The 17929-nt window shown below is 42.2% G+C and overlaps 1 protein-coding gene and 1 long non-coding RNA gene across 2 annotated transcripts; both read right to left on the reverse strand.

Moving 5' to 3' along the window:
• Positions 1 to 4496: 4496 nt before the first annotated feature.
• Positions 4497 to 9380, reverse strand: LOC139564317 (uncharacterized). The gene is made up of 3 exons (XR_011672719.1): positions 9276 to 9380; positions 8860 to 8900; positions 4497 to 8717 (listed from the first exon to the last, which is right to left on the reverse strand). It is a non-coding gene; the product is annotated as an uncharacterized lncRNA (long non-coding RNA).
• Positions 9381 to 9446: 66 nt separating this feature from the next.
• LOC139540990 (uncharacterized) lies at positions 9447 to 17707 on the reverse strand. Its single transcript, XM_071345124.1, has 7 exons — positions 17432 to 17707; positions 16806 to 17087; positions 16371 to 16685; positions 10111 to 10158; positions 9856 to 9954; positions 9632 to 9650; positions 9447 to 9522 (listed from the first exon to the last, which is right to left on the reverse strand). The coding sequence occupies exons 2-7, from the start codon at positions 16972 to 16974 to the stop codon at positions 9447 to 9449; spliced, it is 726 nt and encodes a 241-aa protein (XP_071201225.1). The 5' UTR covers positions 16975 to 17087; positions 17432 to 17707.
• Between the last annotated feature and the right edge of the window lie 222 nt (positions 17708 to 17929).

The raw sequence follows: 17929 nt of genomic DNA on the forward strand, positions 1-17929 counted from the left end.
GGTCTGAACAACATAAAAGTATAAGAAGGTTGTGGTAAGAACATCTCATCATGGACAATACAGAACTAAAGGTTGATACAATCTGCATCATATTCACAAGGGGAATTCTTACCTCTGAGAATTGCTTTTCTCTGAAAAACAGATTAGGCCATATTATTATATTGAATACAGCCTACCTTATACAATATCACCAAAATGAGTAGATAGATATAGCCTACCCTATACAATATCATGAAAAGGAGTTGATAGATCAACCCATGTCAAAGGCAAAGACATTAATATGACAAAGGAAAATGTTTGCAAGTTATTTATTATGCAGAATCAGAAGAACTCACTGGTCCTCCTGCAGAGATTGAAGGCTGTCAATCCCACCAGTAACATAACCACAGAAGCCACACCCACTGCTCCCTGCCATATTTGCACAGCTGTTTCTGTTAGGTGACTTTGGGAAGGTTATTAGCTTGTATTCCCAGAGTCAATACCAGATATCAAGATTTGATCTCAGAAAATGTGTCATTAAATTGTGAGGTTGCATGTCACAGTTGTCTCAGTTGTGTAAAAAAGACAGGTAGGCAGCTAGAGAAGGACACGTACCTGGAACACTTTCTGGACTGTTTGAATTCACAACAATGTCTGTGGAGCTTTATTAAAAGACAACACACAACACAACATATTACACACTAAACTAAAGTCTAGTGGACATACTTACCTTTACTTGGAGTGTCAGTGGTCTGAGAAGAATTAACAGTCAAACCTGGTGCAAGGAAAGTCATTCTAATTATACAAAAATATAGTATCTAAATGGGTTGATTTAATGAATCAAGTACCAACCTCTTTTTTTATAACGAGGCAAATTTCTAAGGATAAAACAATTACAAAAACCTGGAGAACATAAAGCAATTCTATGTGTTTAGGTTCTATCTGCTAACTAGGTAATGATGACTAACACACCTGATGTAGGATTCAGTGCTGTACTGGGGGTCAAAGGAGAGGTCAAACCTGGTGAGAAGAAATCTCACAAGAAAGTCCTTAATTAAGCAGAAAGAGAGAAGTACAGTACCCATGACCTACAATTTAGATGGACTAAAAGTACACAAATCTGGACTGAAATTACAAGCAACTGTGAATATATCTATTAGTAAACCGGTCAGAGCTTTAGTGAATTAATGTCAACAGAAAAATGTAAATTGTAAACTTTTTTTTACATTTAGTGGGCCTATTGGCTGTTGGTCTCTGTCATGTATCGACGTGACTCAGACTCTCGAGAATCATTCACTTGTACTTTATTTTATTTTATTCCTGGTCCACCAAGCATAGCCGCCGTCCTTTCCTCACGTGACCCATAGTGCACCACTGGTATTGCACCACTAGATGTCGCTAATACACTACATCCTTCCTCTTCTTAGATGTTTGACTAACCATTATGATAACATTATGATCTCCAAACTGTAGATCTATGCATTATAACGTAACAAAACATTATCTAGTGCTCAAAATAAAATATCTCTGGTTCGAAGGTAGTTTTGCTTTGGTTGCTGTAACAGAAGCATGTCACCTTGTTGGATTGTGCTTTCAGTTGCTCTCCTAGATCTGTCTGCGTTCTGTCAGCCCTTCTCCTTCCTTTCAGCATCATCAAGCCCAATGGCGTTGTTGTGTGGTGCAGCTCCTGGCTGCATGTCGGCTGACAGTGTTGTGGAATATCTTGAGTCAAATATTTGCACAGATACCGGAACTTGTGAATTCAATTCAGACTTTATTACAAACGTAACAGAGCCGAGCCCTTCCATGGAAAATACTAAATTCTCATATTACAGAGTCCTGCCTTTATAGTATTCTGTCTTTGCATAACGTATAGAGTCCCCTCCCTCTACATGAAAATAGCTTCCCTTGATCTTTCTCCACCATTATCTTTCCATCTCAGTTCTTGCCTGTTAACGCCCACATCTGACAGCTGTATAGGTTATAATGGTAGCAGGCCCTGTTCATATATTTTCCATTCCTTATATAGCCACTCTGTCTTAACACTTCAAAGTGGACAGTCTAAACACTGCCTGCTAATATTGGAGTCATGAGTTTTGGTTGCTCTGTCTGTTTGGTTCTATTTTGGAGGTTGAACAACAGTTCAGCTGGACTGCGGCCTGTGACTGAGTGTGGCGTACTCCTGTAGGCCATGAGAAACGTCTGTAGTTCTGTGCGACAATCCTTCCCTTCTGATTGAGTGGTGCGAATTGCTTTGACAAGCGTCCTGTTGTGTCTTTCAACTTTGCCATTGGCCTGAGGTCATTATGGAATGATGGGTAGGTGTCGGATCCCGTTTCCCTCCACAAATGCTCAGAAATCACTCGCGGTGAGAGGAGCACCATTATCCATCACAATAGACTCAGAATAGCCATGGACTGAAAACGTCACCCTTTTGATTATATTGGCGGTGGTGATGCAGTTTAGGATACATCAACCCATCTTGAGTAGTAGTCTGATGTTACGAGGAGGTGTTCTCCTGTTGGAACGGCCCACACATGTCAATGGCTAGGAATTGCCATGGTTTAGCTGGTACTGTAGCTCTGTTCTGATTGTGTGGACCTGCTTTGGTGGTGTGTCATTGACTTGACATGCTGGACAGGACTTCACGAGCCGTTCAACCTCTTTATCAATGTTTGGCTACCACACTTTTTACTATCCCCTGATGCCTTTCGTGTGCTAACATCAAAGTCTGTTTTTGAGCTGCTCGTGGAATAATAATGTGGTTGCCTCGTAGAACTGTCCGTCCGACAATAGAGAGTTCTTCTTGATCACGTCGGTATGCAGTGTCATATGTGCTCTATTCCCCCTGTCTGATGCTTGTTCGTAGAGTAGCTAGAACTAAATCCATTGCTGACATTTCTTCCAGCTCTGGTGACGGAATGCACATGGCACTGCGTGTTTGGCTATGAAGTAAATGTGGTCGTCCCCATAGTATAGAGATGCCGGAGGGTTCAGAGTCATCCGTGACAGTGAGTCGGCTGCATTCTGAGGCCCAGGCTTGTATACAACCTTGAATCTGTAAGGCTGCATTCTCAGTGCCCATCTCTCGATCCTCGCTGATGGTTTGGATTTTGGAGAATAAACGGTCTCAAAAGGCTTGCGGTCGGTTACCATTACAAAGTCTTTGCCATAGAGAAACACATGAAACTTCTTGAACGCCCAGACTATGGCGAGTGCCTCTCTTTCAGTCGGAGAATACCGTCGCTCTACATCTGTGAGAGCACGGCTAGCGTAGTACACTGGCCTGTGTGAACCATCTTTTTGCTTCTGACTCAAGATAGTCCGTAGCCCCACTGGACTAGCATCCACAATCACGTGTGTCTCTGCATCTTGATTGAAGTAGGTCAGGTCATGTGAACTGGCCAGTACGTTCTTCAGCGCGTTGAATAATGATTCTTGTTCATCTCCCCACGTCCATTTCCTTGACGCTTTTGATAGTCTTCTCAGCGGTACGGATGTGGTTGCCAGATTAGGGATTAATCTGCCGCAGTAGTTTACCAGTCCTAAGAAACTCCTTACTTCAGCATCATTTGTCGGTCTGCGTGTGTTCTGCACCGCTTCCACCTTTGACTGTGCTGCTCCGACGCCGTTCTTTGAGAGAACGTGGCCCATTAACTTCATCTCTGTTGGTTGGAATTCACATTTGTCACTGTTGAGGGTGAGGGTGAGCCCCCTCTTCTGCAGTCATCTCAGGAATTGTAGTCGTTTGTTGTGTTCTTGTGTGTTCTTCCCAAACACAATGATATCATCTGAGATGTTGTGGACCCCCTCAATTCCTTGTAGGACTTGACGGATGATGTGCCGTTATGTCTCTGGAGCAGAGGAGACACTGAACATTAGTCTCTTGTGTCACAAATGTGGTGAGGGAATGAGACTCGATCTGATGATATCCCTACTTTAGGTCCAATTAAGGAAGACATCCTCTTCTGCAAACCAGGACAACAGGAGATGATATTTTTAAAGTACTGGACATTTTTGTCACATCAAATGGACTTTGGTGGTAAAGATGTGTTGGTATCTGTACTGATGGCGCAAAATCCATGACAGGGAGACTAAGTGGTAATCCGAATGGAAGCAGTTGCTCCCGACGCCACTTGGGTACACTGCAGCATCCACCGAGAGGCTCTTGCTGCCAAAGGAATGCATGACAGATTGAAAGATGTTTTGGGCACTACAGTGAAAATGGTTAACCTCTCTTGGGTAGGGGGCAGTATTTTCACCTCCGGATGAAAAGCGTGCCCAAAGTAAACTGCCTGTTACTCAGGCCCAGAAGCTAGGATATGCATATATTTGGTTGATTTGGATAGAAAACACTCTAAAGTTTCTAAAACTGTTAAAATAATGTTTCTGAGTATAACAGAACTGATATGGCAGGCTACCTGCCGCCCCCAAACATATGACTTCCCAAACTGTAACGATCGTCCTGGAAAGAAGGTGACCAAAACGCAGCGTGGTAAGTGTTCATTGTAATTTAATAAATAAACTGAACACTGAAACAACAAAAAAACAACAAAGAGAGTGAACGAAACGAAACAGTCCTGTCTGGTGCAGACACAAAACAGAAAACAACTACCCACAAAACACAGGTGGAAACAAGCTACCTATGTATAGTTCTCAATCAGAGACAACGATAGACAGCTGCCTCTGATTGAGAACCACACCCGGCCAAACACACAGAAAAAGATAACATAGAACACACAACATAGAATGCCCACCCCAACTCACGCCCTGACCAAACCAAAAATAGAGACATAAAAAGGATCTCTAAGGTCAGGGCGTGACACAAAAAATTTTAGGCTCTCCCGTGTGGCGCAGCGGTCTATTGTAAATAAGAATTTGTTCTGAACTGACATGTCTAGTTAAATAAAGGTTAAATATAAAACAAATACAAATATGACAGAGCATTGCAGGTAAGCTGATCAGCAAAATAAAACTGCTTCCTAATTGTCAGAATCTGTTATGATTTAGCCTGTGGTTTTTGGCGGAGTTGCTTGAAGGGCATAAAGCTGGAATCCCATTCCATTTAGAGGCTAGAAAATACAGTTGTTTTATTTTTAAACTAACATTTTTATGTAGTCTAATTTGAGATTAATAGTTTGATAATGCCACCCAAAAAAGCAGCAGCCTCCGAAGAAGTAATTTCACCATCTTCTGATCCACCCAAGAAAGATGAAAAGGTGTCTGCAAAAGCTAAATCAGTTTGTAGGCCTACAGTATGTGTGTATTAAAGAGGCAATCTTTAATTATATCAACCCATTGATTCATGAAGAATATAACTTATAAAGGCCTCATGACTACAGCAACCTAGTTAAACTGTGATTCCCAATCAAGACCCAAAAATATAAGCTTGTTTTACTCCAATGTTGGTACAAAGTAAATGTAAACAAACACTCTATAGCCTCATAATGCAATAGATTAACTAATGATATTGTGATTTAAAATTTTCTGTACGAAGACATTTTATTTAATAAATTGTATCCAACTGTTATGGAAGGAGGAATCACACAGAATATACATAAATACAGCATTTACTAGGAGGAAAAAATTATATGCTCCAAACTCCTCCAAAACTCCATAATAGAAATGCTACCACAGTAACAGATATTATGAATAGGCATGTAACAGAAGCCAGGTGTCCATATGTAAAATATATAATACATGCTAAGAGACGTGTTCAGTAACTTGATGAGTGTTAATTTCACTAGGGTAGGGGGCAGCATTGGGGATTTTTTATGAAAAGTGTGCACAAATTAAACTGCCTGCTACTCAGCCATAAAAGCTAGAATATGCATATAATTAGTAGATTTGGATAGAAAACACTCTGAAGTTTTTAAACCTGTTTGAATGATGTCTGTGAGTATAACAGAACTCATATGGCACGCAAAAACCTGAGAAAGAATCCAACCAGGAAGTGGGAATTCTGAGGTCTGGAGTTTTTCAACTCATTGCCTATCGAATACACAGTGTCTATGGGGTCATATTGCACTTCCTAAGGCTTCCACTAGATGTCAACAGTCTTTAGAATCTTGTTGAGGCTTCTGCTGTGAAGTGGGGGCGAATGAGAGGGGATTGAGTCAGAGGTCTGCCAGAGAGGATGAGCTGACCACGCGCTTTCACGTGATAGTTAGCTTGCATTCCATTGCAATTCTATAGACAAAGGAATTCTCCGGTTGGAACATTATTGAAGATTTATGTTAAAAACATCCTAAAGATTGATTCTATACATCGTTTGACATGTTTATACGGACTGTAACGGAACATTTAGACTTTTCGTCTGCACCTAGTGATCGCGCCTCATGAATTTTGATTACTGTGCTAAACGCGCGAAAAAAGGTATTTGGACATAAATGATAGACATTATCAAACAAAACAAACATTAGTTGTGGAACTGGAATTCCTGGGAGTGCATTCTGATGAAGATCATCAAAGGAAAGTGAATATTTATAATGCTATTTCTGACTTCTGTTGACTACACAACATGGCGGATATCTGTTTGGGTTGTTTTGGTCTCTGAGCGCTGTACTCAGATTATTGCATGGTGTAGTTTTTCCGTGAAGTTCTTTTGAAATCTGACACAGCGGTTGCATTAACTTCTCTAGGGTAGGGGGCAGCATTTTCACGTTTGGATGAAAAACATACCCAAATTCAACTGCCAGTTGCTCATCGCCAGGAGATAAGATATGCCATAATAGATGTGACTTCCCAAATTATTAGTAAATTTGGATAGAAAACACTCTGAAGTTTCTAAAACTGTTTGAATCATGTCTGTGAGTATAACATACTCTTATTTAGCAGGCAAAACCCCAAGGATAAACCATTCAGATGGTTTTTTTTTGAGGTCACTGTCTTTTCAATGAGATTTCATTGGGAAACCAGATTATTAGTAAATTTGGATAGAAAACACTCTGAAGTTTCTAAAACTGTTTGAATCATGTCTGTGAGTATAACATACTCTTATTTAGCAGGCAAAACCCCAAGGATAAACCATTCAGATGTTTTTTTTTTGAGGTCACTGTCTTTTCAATGAGATTTCATTGGGAAACCAGATTTCTAAGCAACTTGCTTGCAGTTCCTACGGCTTCCACTGGATGTCAACAGTCGTGAGAAATAGGTTGAGGTTATTCCTTTGTGTAATGAAGAAATACGGCCATCTTGAAGTCGAGGCACTCCTGGTGTCCTAGACATGCGTTTCAATCAAACAGAAGGCATGCTACATATCGTTTTAATTTTGGACATATATCAACGGAATTAATCGAACAAAAGGACCATTTGTGATGTTTATGGCACATATTGGAGTGCCAACAACAGAAGCTCGTCAAAGGTAAGGCATGAATTATATTTTTATTCTGCGTTTTGTGTCGCTTCTGCAGGGTTGAAATATTTTCTCTCTTTTGTTAACAATGGTGCTATGCTCAGATAATAGCATCGTATGCTTTCGCTGAAAAGCCTATTTGAATTCTGATATGTTGGCTGGATTCACAACTAGTGTAGCTTTAATTTGATATCTTTCATGTGTGATTTAATGAAAGTTTGATTTTATAGTAATTTTCATAGTCATTCATTTTAATGTGGCGCTATGCATTTTCTCAGGCTTTTTGCCAAGTGATACAGTAGCGTCTTGCTTAAACTCAGATTTTTGGATATAAATATGAACTTTACCGAACATAAAATACATAAATTGTGTAACATGAAGTCCTATGAGTGTCATCTGATGAAGATTATCAAAGGTTAGTGATTAATTTTATCTCTATTTCTGCTTTTTGTTAATGCTCTCTTTAGCTGGAAAAATGGCTGTCATTTTCTGTGACTTGGCTCATACCTTACATAATCGTTTGGTGTGCTTTCGTCGTAAAACCTTTTTGAAATCGGACACTTTGGCTGGATTTACAACAAGTGTAGCTTTAAAATTGTGTAAAATACTTGTGTGTTTGAGGGGACGCTAACGGGGACGCTAACGTCCCACATACCCTAGAGAGGTTAAGGAGAAGTGGATCTAAAATTCCATGCATGACAGTTGTATCTTTTAGCAATGTTTATTATGAGTATTTCTGTAAATTGATGTGGCTCTCTGCAAAATCACCAGATGTTTTGGAACTACTGAACCTAACGCGCCAATGTAAACTCAGATTTTTGGATATAAATTTGAACTTTACCAAACAAAACATACATGTATTGTGTAACATGAAGTTTTATGAGTGTCATCTGATGAAGATCATCAAAGGTTAGTGATTCATTTTATCTCTATTTCTGCTTTTTGTGACTCCTCTCTTTGGCTGGAAAAATGGCTGTGTTTTTCTGTGACTTGGCTCTGACCTAACATAATCGTTTGGTGTGCTTTCGTCGTAAAGCCTTTTTGAAATCGGACACTGTGGCTGGATTTACAACAAGTGTATCTTTAAAATGGTGTAAAATACTTGTGTGTTTGAGGAATTTTAATTATGGGATTTCTGTTGTTTTGAATATGGCGCCCTGCAGTTTCACTGGCTGTTGACGAAGTGGGACGCTAGCATATCGTAGTGAGGATAATAAAGGACATCATGTGAGAAAGAGGGTATTTGTATGAGAAATGTGAGACATAGCTACAGAGAGCCAGAGGTGTAGAGTCAGTGTGTCTGCAGAAGACTGTACAACCCATCCGGCTGGGCTGAGGTTGCTGGTCTGTCGGGGATTGAGCTGTATACGTGGTACGTATCAGACTAGAGAAAATAAACAAACAGTTTAACTTCAGTCCATTGAATGTACAGTACTGTAAATGTAATGTATTCTAAACAGAAGAAACATCAATCTGAAACTGAGTCTTTCATAATCACCAAACACAGTAGCTGATTCTGAACTTACATTGTCTTTTTCAGGTGATTGTCCATTCTCTTCAACAGGGCCTGTACAACACAGAGGGAGACTGAGTTAGAGTGTGTGTGTGTGTGTGTGTGTGTGTGTGTGTGTGTGTGTGTGTGTGTGTGTGTGTGTGTGTGTGTGTGTGTGTGTGTGTGTGTGTGTGTGTGTGTGTGTGTATGTGCGTGTTTGTGTTACTTTGCTGTTCTTAATGTCACTTCACACTTCTCTTCCTGCCTCAAACCACCCTGCAGACTTACAGCTCTGTTCTCACGCTTTCAAGATGCTCTGACTAACACTTTATTTATGTTTTAAGTTAGTATAGTTGACATTGAGTGACAAAGTATTATTGTGCTGAAGTTCCCAAATTCACGTCCCAGGTCAGGAAGACAGGGACAGAAGACATTCTGTTACAAACTCACCTGAGGGCAAGAACGTGGACGGTACATAGGTGATGAGAGAATAGATCCCAGCATCCCTTGAATCCAACATGCCTGCACTGCTCACAGCTCCCATCACCAAATCACCTACAACAGAAACAAAATTAAAATGAAATTAGAATATGTGTTTGTACATGCATGTGTGTAGTTGTGTTAGTAGTGTGTGCAGTGCTTGGTGTATTTTGTTTGGAACATACATTGGCTGTGATCATCCTGTCTGGCTGTAGGTCTGTACAACATAAAAGTATAAGAAGGTTGTGGTAAGAACATCTCATCATGGACAATACAGAACTAAAGGTTGATACAATCTGCATCATATTCACAAGGGGAATTCTTACCTCTGAGAATTGTTTTTCTCTGAAAAACAGATTAGGCTAAATTATTTATATTCAATATAGCATACCCTGTACAATATGACCGACATGAGTTGATAGATATAGCCTACCCTATACAATATCATGAAAAGGAGTTGAAAGGTTAACCCATGTCAAAGGCAATTACATTAATATGAGAAAGGAAAATGTTTGTAAGTTCTTTGTTATGCAGAATCAGAAGTACTCACTGGTCCTCCTGCAGAGACTGACAGCTGTCAATCCCATCAGGAACATGACCACTCCAGAAGCCACACCCACTGCTCCCTGCCATAATTTCACAGCTGTTTCTGTTTGGTGACATTGGAATGGTCATTAGCTTGTATTCCCAGAGTCAATATTAAATGTCAAGAGTTGATTTAAATATTTCATTTGTTTAAGAAAAGACAGGTAGTCAGCTAGAGATGGATGCTTATCTGCTAACTAGGCAAAGATGACTAACACACCTGATGTAGGATTCAGTGCTGTACTGGGGGTCAAAGGAAAGGTCAAACCTGGTGAGAAGAGAACTCATATTACACAAGAAAGCCATTAATTAAGCACAAAGAGAGAAGTACACTACACATGACCTACAATTTAGATGGACTAAAAGTACACAAATCTGGACTGAAATTACAAGCAACTGGGAATAGATCTATTAGTAAACTGGTCAGAGCTTTAGTGAATTAATGTGAACATAAACATGTAAACTGCAAACTAAGTTACATTTATTGGTCCTATTGGTAGTTGGTCAAAGTAGAATTAACAGTCGAACCTGCTGGGAAGCAATACAAGAAGAGTTAATTGTGTATCTGATTACACAATAATAAAGGTATTCCATATTTTTTTTGTAAACAACAGAACTCAGTCAATAGAAAGATGACATGTTCACAATATTATAATGTGGCACATTATTGTTAAAACCCAGACCTTTGACTGAATGTATAATGGGAAACAGTATTTGCAAAGACGGTCCTTTAGAGGACCAATACACCTGTTGTAGGATTCACTGTGATGATGAGAGGCAAAGTAGAACCAGGACCTTTCTTACTGCTGCAATGTGCTTTGTTATAAAAAAAAAACCCAGCAGAGCCACAAAGTAATCTTAAATCAGTTTTACCAAATGTTTACCAGCATATCACATCTGCAACCTGAGAAAAAAAAATCCTAGACCACCTTTACTCCACACACAGAGATGCATACAAAGCTCTCCCCTGCCCTCCATTTGGCAAATCTGACCATAATTATATCTTCCCGATTCCTGCTTACAAACAAAAACTAAAGCAGGAAGTACCAGTGACTCGCTCCGGACGCTTGTAAGTAATCCCGGCTAGGCCCTCAGACGAACCATCAAACAAGCATCCGTCAGTACAGGATTAAGATTGAATCCTACTACACCGGCTCTGACTCTCGTTGGATGTGGCAGGGCTTGAAAAATATTACGTACTACAAAGGGAAACCCAGACGCGAGCTACTCAGTGACGTGAGCCTACCAGATGAGCTAAATGCCTTTTATGCTCACTTCGAGGCAAGCAACACTGAATCATAAACGAGAGCACCAGCTGTTCTTGATGACTGTGTGATAATGCTCTCGGTAGCCGATGTAAACAAAACCTATAAACAGGTCAACATTCACAAAGCCGCTGGGCCAGACGGATTACCAGGATGTATTCTCAAAGCATGCGCGGACCAACTGTCAACTGTCTTCACTGACATTTTCAACCTCTCCCTGACCGAGTCTGTAATACCTACATGTTTCAAGCAGACCACCATAGTCCCTGTGCCAAAGGAAGCGAAGGTAACCTGCGTAAATGTTTACCGCCCCGTTGCACTCACGTCGGTAGCCATGAAGTGCTTTGAAAGGCTGGTCATGGCTCACATCAACAGCATCCTCCCGGGCACCCTAGACCCACTCCAATGTGCATACCGCTCCAACAGATCCACAGAAGATGCAATCTCAATCGCACTTCACACTGCCCTTTCTCACCTGGACAAAAGGAACACCTATGTGAGAATGCTGTTCATTGACTACAGTTCAGCTTTCAACACCGTAGTTCCCACGAAGCTCATTACTAAGCTAAGGACTGGGACTAAACACCTCCCTCTGCAACTGAATCCTGGACTTCCTGAAGGGCCGCCCCAGGTGGTAAGGGTAGGCAACAACACGTCTGCCACGCTGACCCTTAACACTGGGGCCCTGTACTTAGTCCCCTCCTGTATTCCCTGTTCACCCACGACTGTTTGGCCAAACACGACTCCAACACCATCATTAAGTTTGCTGACGACACAACAGTGTTAGGCCTGATCACAGACAACAATGAGACGGCCTATAGGGAGGAGGTCAGAGAACTGGCAGTGTGGTGCCAGGACAATTACCTATCCCTCAATGTGAGCAAGACTAAGGAGCTGATTGTGGACTACAGGAAAAGGCGGGCCGAACAGGCCCCCATTAGCATCGACGGGGCTGTAGCGGAGCATTGACTTCCGGCGTCGAAAAGAGATGGCTGCCTCGCTCCGTGTTCCTTGGAAAATATGCAGTATTTTGTTTTTTTACGTGTTATTTCTTACATCGGTACCCCGGGTAATCTTAGGTTTCATTACATACAGTCGGGAGGAACTACTGAATATACGATTAACGTCAACTCATCATCGTTCCTACCAGGAATATGACTTTCCCGAAACGGATCCAGTGTTTTGCCTTCCACACAATACAATGGATCTGATCCCAGCCGGCGACCCTGTGCGACGCCGAAAAAGGGGAAAACGTGGCGGTCTCGTGGTCAGGCTTCGGAGACGGGCACATCGCGCTCCACTCCCTAGCATACTACTCGCCAATGTCCAGTCTCTTGACAATAAGGTTGATGAAATCCGAGCACGGGTAGCATTCCAGAGAGACATCAGGGATTGCAACGTGCTCTGCTTCACGGAAACATGGCTAACTCAAGGGACGCTAACGGAGTCGGTGCAGCCAGCTGGTTTCTTCATGCATCGCGCCGACAGAAACAAACATCTTTCCGGTAAGAAGAGGGGCGGGGGGGTATGCCTTATGATTAACGAGAAGTGGTGTGATCATCATAACAACACACAAGAACTCAAGTCGTTCTGTTCACCTGATCTAGAACTCCTCACAATCAAATGTCGACCGCATTATCTACCAAGGGAATTCTCGTCAATCATAATCACAGCCGTATACATTCCCCCCCAAGCAGACACATCGATGGCCCTGAACGAACTTTATCTGACTCTTTGTAAACTGGAAACCACACACCCTGAGGCTGCATTCATCGTAGCTGGGGATTTTAACAAGGCTAATCTAAAAACAAAACTCCCTAAATTCTATCAGCATATCGATTGTGCTACCAGGGCTGGAAAAACACTAGACCATTGTTATACTAATTTCCGCGACGCTTATAAGGCCCTCCCCCGCCCCCCTTTCGGAAAAGCTGACCACGACTCCATTTTGTTGATTCCAGCCTACAAACAAAAACTCAAACAACAAGCTCCCGCGCTCAGGTCTGTTCAACGCTGGTCCGACCAATCTGAATCCACGCTTCAAGACTGCTTCGATCACGTGGATTGGAATATGTTCCGCATCGCGTCCAACAACAATATTGACGAATATGCTGATTCGGTGAGCGAGTTCATTAGGAAGTGCATTGACGATGTCGTACCCACAGCAACGATAAAAACATTCCCAAACCAGAAACCGTGGATTGACGGCAGCATTCGCGTGAAACTGAAAGCGCGAACCACTGCTTTTAACCAGGGCAAGGTGACCGGAAGCATGACCGAATACAAACAGTGTAGCTATTCTCTCCGCAAGGCAATCAAACAGGCTAAGTCTCAGTACAGAGACAAAATCGAGTCGAAATTCAACAGCTCAGACACAAGAGGTATGTGGCAGGGTCTACAGTCAATCACGGATTACAAAAAGAAAACCAGCCCCGTCGAGGACCAGGATGTCTTGCTCCCAGACAGGCTAAACAACTTTTTTGCCCGCTTTGAGGACAATACAGTGCCACTGACACGGCCCCCTACCAAAACCTGCGGGCTCTCCTTCACTGCAGCCGAGGTGAGTAAAACATTTAAACGTGTTAACCCTCGCAAGGCTGCAGGCCCAGACGGCATTCCCAGCCGCGTCCTCAGAGCATGCGCAGACCAGCTGGCTGGTGTGTTTACGGACATATTCAATCAATCCTTATCCCAGTCTGCTGTTCCCACATGCTTCAAGAGGGCCACCATTGTTCCTGTTCCCAAGAAAGCTAAGGTAACTGAGCTAAACGACTACCGCCCCGTAGCACTCACTTCCGTCATCATGAAGTGCTTTGAGAGACTAGTCAAGGACCATATCACCTCCACCCTACCGGACACCCTAGACCCACTCCAATTTGCTTACCGACCCAATAGGTCCACAGACGACGCAATCGCAACCACACTGCACACTGCCCTAACCCATCTGGACAAGAGGAATACCCATGTGAGAATGCTGTTCATCGATTACAGCTCAGCATTTAACACCATAGTACCCTCCAAACTCGTCATCAAGCTCGAGACCCTGGGTCTCGACCCCGCCCTGTGCAACTGGGTCCTGGACTTCCTGACGGGCCGCCCCCAGGTGGTGAGGGTAGGTAACAACATCTCCACCCCGCTGATCCTCAACACTGGGGCCCCACAAGGGTGCGTTCTGAGCCCTCTCCTGTACTCCCTGTTCACCCACGACTGCGTGGCCATGCACGCCTCCAACTCAATCATCAAGTTTGCGGATGACACTACAGTGGTAGGCTTGATCACCAACAACGACGAGACGGCCTACAGGGAGGAGGTGAGGGCCCTCGGAGTGTGGTGTCAGGAAAATAACCTCATACTCAACGTCAACAAAACAAAGGAGATGATTGTGGACTTCAGGAAACAGCAGAGGGAGCACCCCCCTATCCACATCGACGGGTCAGTAGTGGAGAAGGTGGAAAGTTTTAAGTTCCTCGGTGTACACATCACGGACAAACTGAACTGGTCCACCCACACAGACAGCGTTGTGAAGAAGGCGCAGCAGCGCCTCTTCAACCTCAGGAGGCTGAAGAAATTCGGCTTGTCACCAAAAGCACTCACAAACTTCTACAGATGCACAATCGAGAGCATCCTGTCGGGCTGTATCACCGCCTGGTACGGCAACTGCTCCGCCCACAACCGTAAGGCTCTCCAGAGGGTAGTGAGGTCTGCAGAACGCATCACCAGGGGCAAACTACCTGCCCTCCAGGACACCTACACCACCCGATGTCACAGGAAGGCCATAAAGATCATCAAGGACAACAACCACCCAAGCCACTGCCTGTTCACCCCGCTATCATCCAGAAGGCGAGGTCAGTACAGGTGCATCAAAGCAGGGACCGAGAGACTGAAAAACAGCTTCTATCTCAAGGCCATCAGACTGTTAAACAGCCACCACTAACATTTAGCGGCCGCTGCCAACATACTGACTCAACTCCAGCCACTTTAAAAATGGGAATTGATGGAAATTATGTAAAAATGTACCACTAGCCACTTTAAGCAATGCCACTTAATACAATGTTTACATACCCTACATTACCCATCTCATATGTATATATACTGTACTCTATATCATCTACTGCATCTTGCCATCTTTATGCAATACATGTACCACTAGCCACTTTAAACTATGCCACTTTATGTTTACATACCCTACAGTACTCATCTCATATGTATATACCGTACTCTATACCATCTACTGCATCTGCCATGCCGTTCTGTACCACCACTCATTCATATATCTTTATGTACATATTCTTTATCCCTTTACACTTGTGTGTGTGTGTAAGGTAGTAGTGTGGAATTGTTAGGTTAGATTACTGTTGGTTATTACTGCATTGTCGGAACTAGAAGCACAAGCATTTCGCTACACTCGCATTAACATCTGCTAACCATGTGTATGTGACTAATAAAATTTGATTTGATTTTGATTTGATTTGATTTGAGTGGGTCGAGAGTTTCAAGTTCCTTGGTGTCCATCACCAACGAACTATCATCGTCCACACACAACAAGACAGTTGTGAGGAGGGCACGACAAAACCTTTTCCTCCTCAGGAGACTGAAAAGATTTGGCAATGGTCCCCAGTTGGTCAAAAGGTTCTACAGCTGCACCATCAAGAGCATCCTGACCAGTTGCATCACCGCCTGTTATGGCAACTGCTCGGCATCTGTCCGTAAGTCGCTACAGAGGGTAGTGCGAATGGCCCAGTACATCCTTTTTGTACACTGCTGCTACTCGCCGTTTATTATCTATGCAAAGTCACTTCACCCCACATACATGTACAAATTACCTCAACTAACCTGTACCCCCGCACACTGACTCGGTACATGTGCCCCCTGTATATAACCTCATGATTGTTATTCTTATTGTGTTACTTTTATCAATTAGTTTTTATTTTAGTCTACTTGGTAAATATTTTCTTAGCTCTTCTTGAACTGCAGTGTAAGCATTTCAAGGTAAAGTCTACACTTGTTTTATTCGGCACATGTGACAAATTAAGTTTGATTTGAAGTACATTTAAAAAAAGAAACAAAACAAATGTGTAGCCTACCTGTTGGCAGTCCATGTGGGTGTTTGAGTTAGAAACACGCATCGTCCCGACAACATCAAAATAGCCTTTCCAGAGTCTGAAGTCAGGACTTCGAATTAGGTGTCAGCCAGACTATTTAATGAGTCCCTTACCTGTAAAGTTATATAGATCACTGTGTGGGGAGAGAGAGAAAAATCCTGTGTTCTCTCTGTAGTCACAGCTCACATCTCTCCTCTCCTGCAGACGACTGAACAGATCATTCTTAGACACACTGAAGGTACAGAGTATTCTCACGGATGACTTCCACCTCATCCTAATGGCCTGAGCCTCTTTGTAGGCCTGAGGCTGGTCTCCAGTGTACAGGTTACAGCTACTACCATCTCTGACAGACTCAGGAAGTACACAAGTAATGGTGATGCCATGAGAAGATTCATCATTGATATCAATGTCTGGTTTCTGTAGTTCAACTGTGAGGAGAATACATTGATTAATTGTATATAATGCCAACATGATGATATAATGATGGATTTTATATGTGATTACAGTAAGTCAAACTTATAGTATTAATTTGAACAATAATCTCTTACCAATAGTGACAGAAGCAGTGTCACTGTACGTTGATTGATAGTGAGTCTCTACAGTGTAGAAACATAAAAATTTGACCTCAGCAGGTGAAGTTTGACCTGCCCACTTCGCCAGCTCGGTCCCTGTGAGAGTCTGCTGACAGGGAGAGGGTTTAGGAACTCTCCCTTCCATGAAGAAGTTACAGTGAGACACAGATACAGATAGAGGAGTCTCACAGCTCAGATGAACTGAGTCTCTCTCACTGATGATTGTAGAACTGACTGTCAGTCTGGGAGGAGGTGGGTCTGTGAGATCAGAAGAATAGAGTGTGCTTCTTTGAAAGTTGCATTTAAAAAATATTCCAGGTAATCCACACATACAGTACTAACGGTACGGGAAAAACATATACCATATTTATTATTCTCTCCCTAAGAATTTGATCTAAAACGTTGTATTTCCTAAACATCTTAATTTCACATAATGATAGGATTTAATGTACTTTGTACAAACATAAATACTGACATAGTTGAACATTATATATAACAATGTATTATGGTGTATTATACTATAGATGTACTATATTATACTACTATATTATAGTGTGTTACATTGTATTATAAGTGTATGATTTTATTAACCACCTACTTACCCTGAACAGTGACTGAGAAAGGGTCACTTAATGGAGATGTGTGAGACCTCTCTATAGTATAGTAACACGTCACTTTGACCACATCTGAAAATGTTTGATCTGTCCTCTTGAGCAGCTCTGTTCCTATTATTGTTTGCGTACAGGATGAGTCTGGAAGATAAATAAATCTTCCCTCTATGTAGAAGGAACAGTGAGACACATGGAGAGATGGAAGAGTCTCACAACTCAGCTGAACTGAGTCTATCTCGTTGATGACTGCAGGCCTCACTGTCAGACTGGGAGGAGGAAGGTCTGTGAGATCAGAGGGATGATGTCACATTTCATTTAATTATAAATTCATTTTCAATGTTTAAGTACTCATAGATATTGTACCACTTGATATACATTTAAAACGAAAAACAATTAAGTCACTGTTGTCTATTAGACGATAACAGTGCATCTACAACTATGTAGTTTAGGTTTGACACAAAAGAAAAAATGGTTTGACACAAAAAAATA

The sequence above is a fragment of the Salvelinus alpinus genome, chromosome 2 (assembly GCF_045679555.1).
Source record: "Salvelinus alpinus chromosome 2, SLU_Salpinus.1, whole genome shotgun sequence".
Classification (NCBI taxonomy): domain Eukaryota; kingdom Metazoa; phylum Chordata; class Actinopteri; order Salmoniformes; family Salmonidae; genus Salvelinus; species Salvelinus alpinus.

What these genes read in the sequence shown, in the direction of transcription:
- LOC139540990 (XM_071345124.1), bottom strand. Translation starts at nt 16,974, where the DNA reads ATGGAAGGGAGAGTTCCTAAACCCTCTCCCTGTCAGCAGACTCTCACA. An exon ending in CACTGCTTCTGTCACTATTG is followed by an intron (nt 16,686 to 16,805) that starts GTAAGAGATTAT and finishes TTCTCCTCACAG; the next exon opens with TTGAACTACAGAAACCAGAC. An exon ending in TGATCTATATAACTTTACAG is followed by an intron (nt 10,159 to 16,370) that starts GTAAGGGACTCA and finishes TCTTCTCACCAG; the next exon opens with GTTTGACCTTTCCTTTGACC.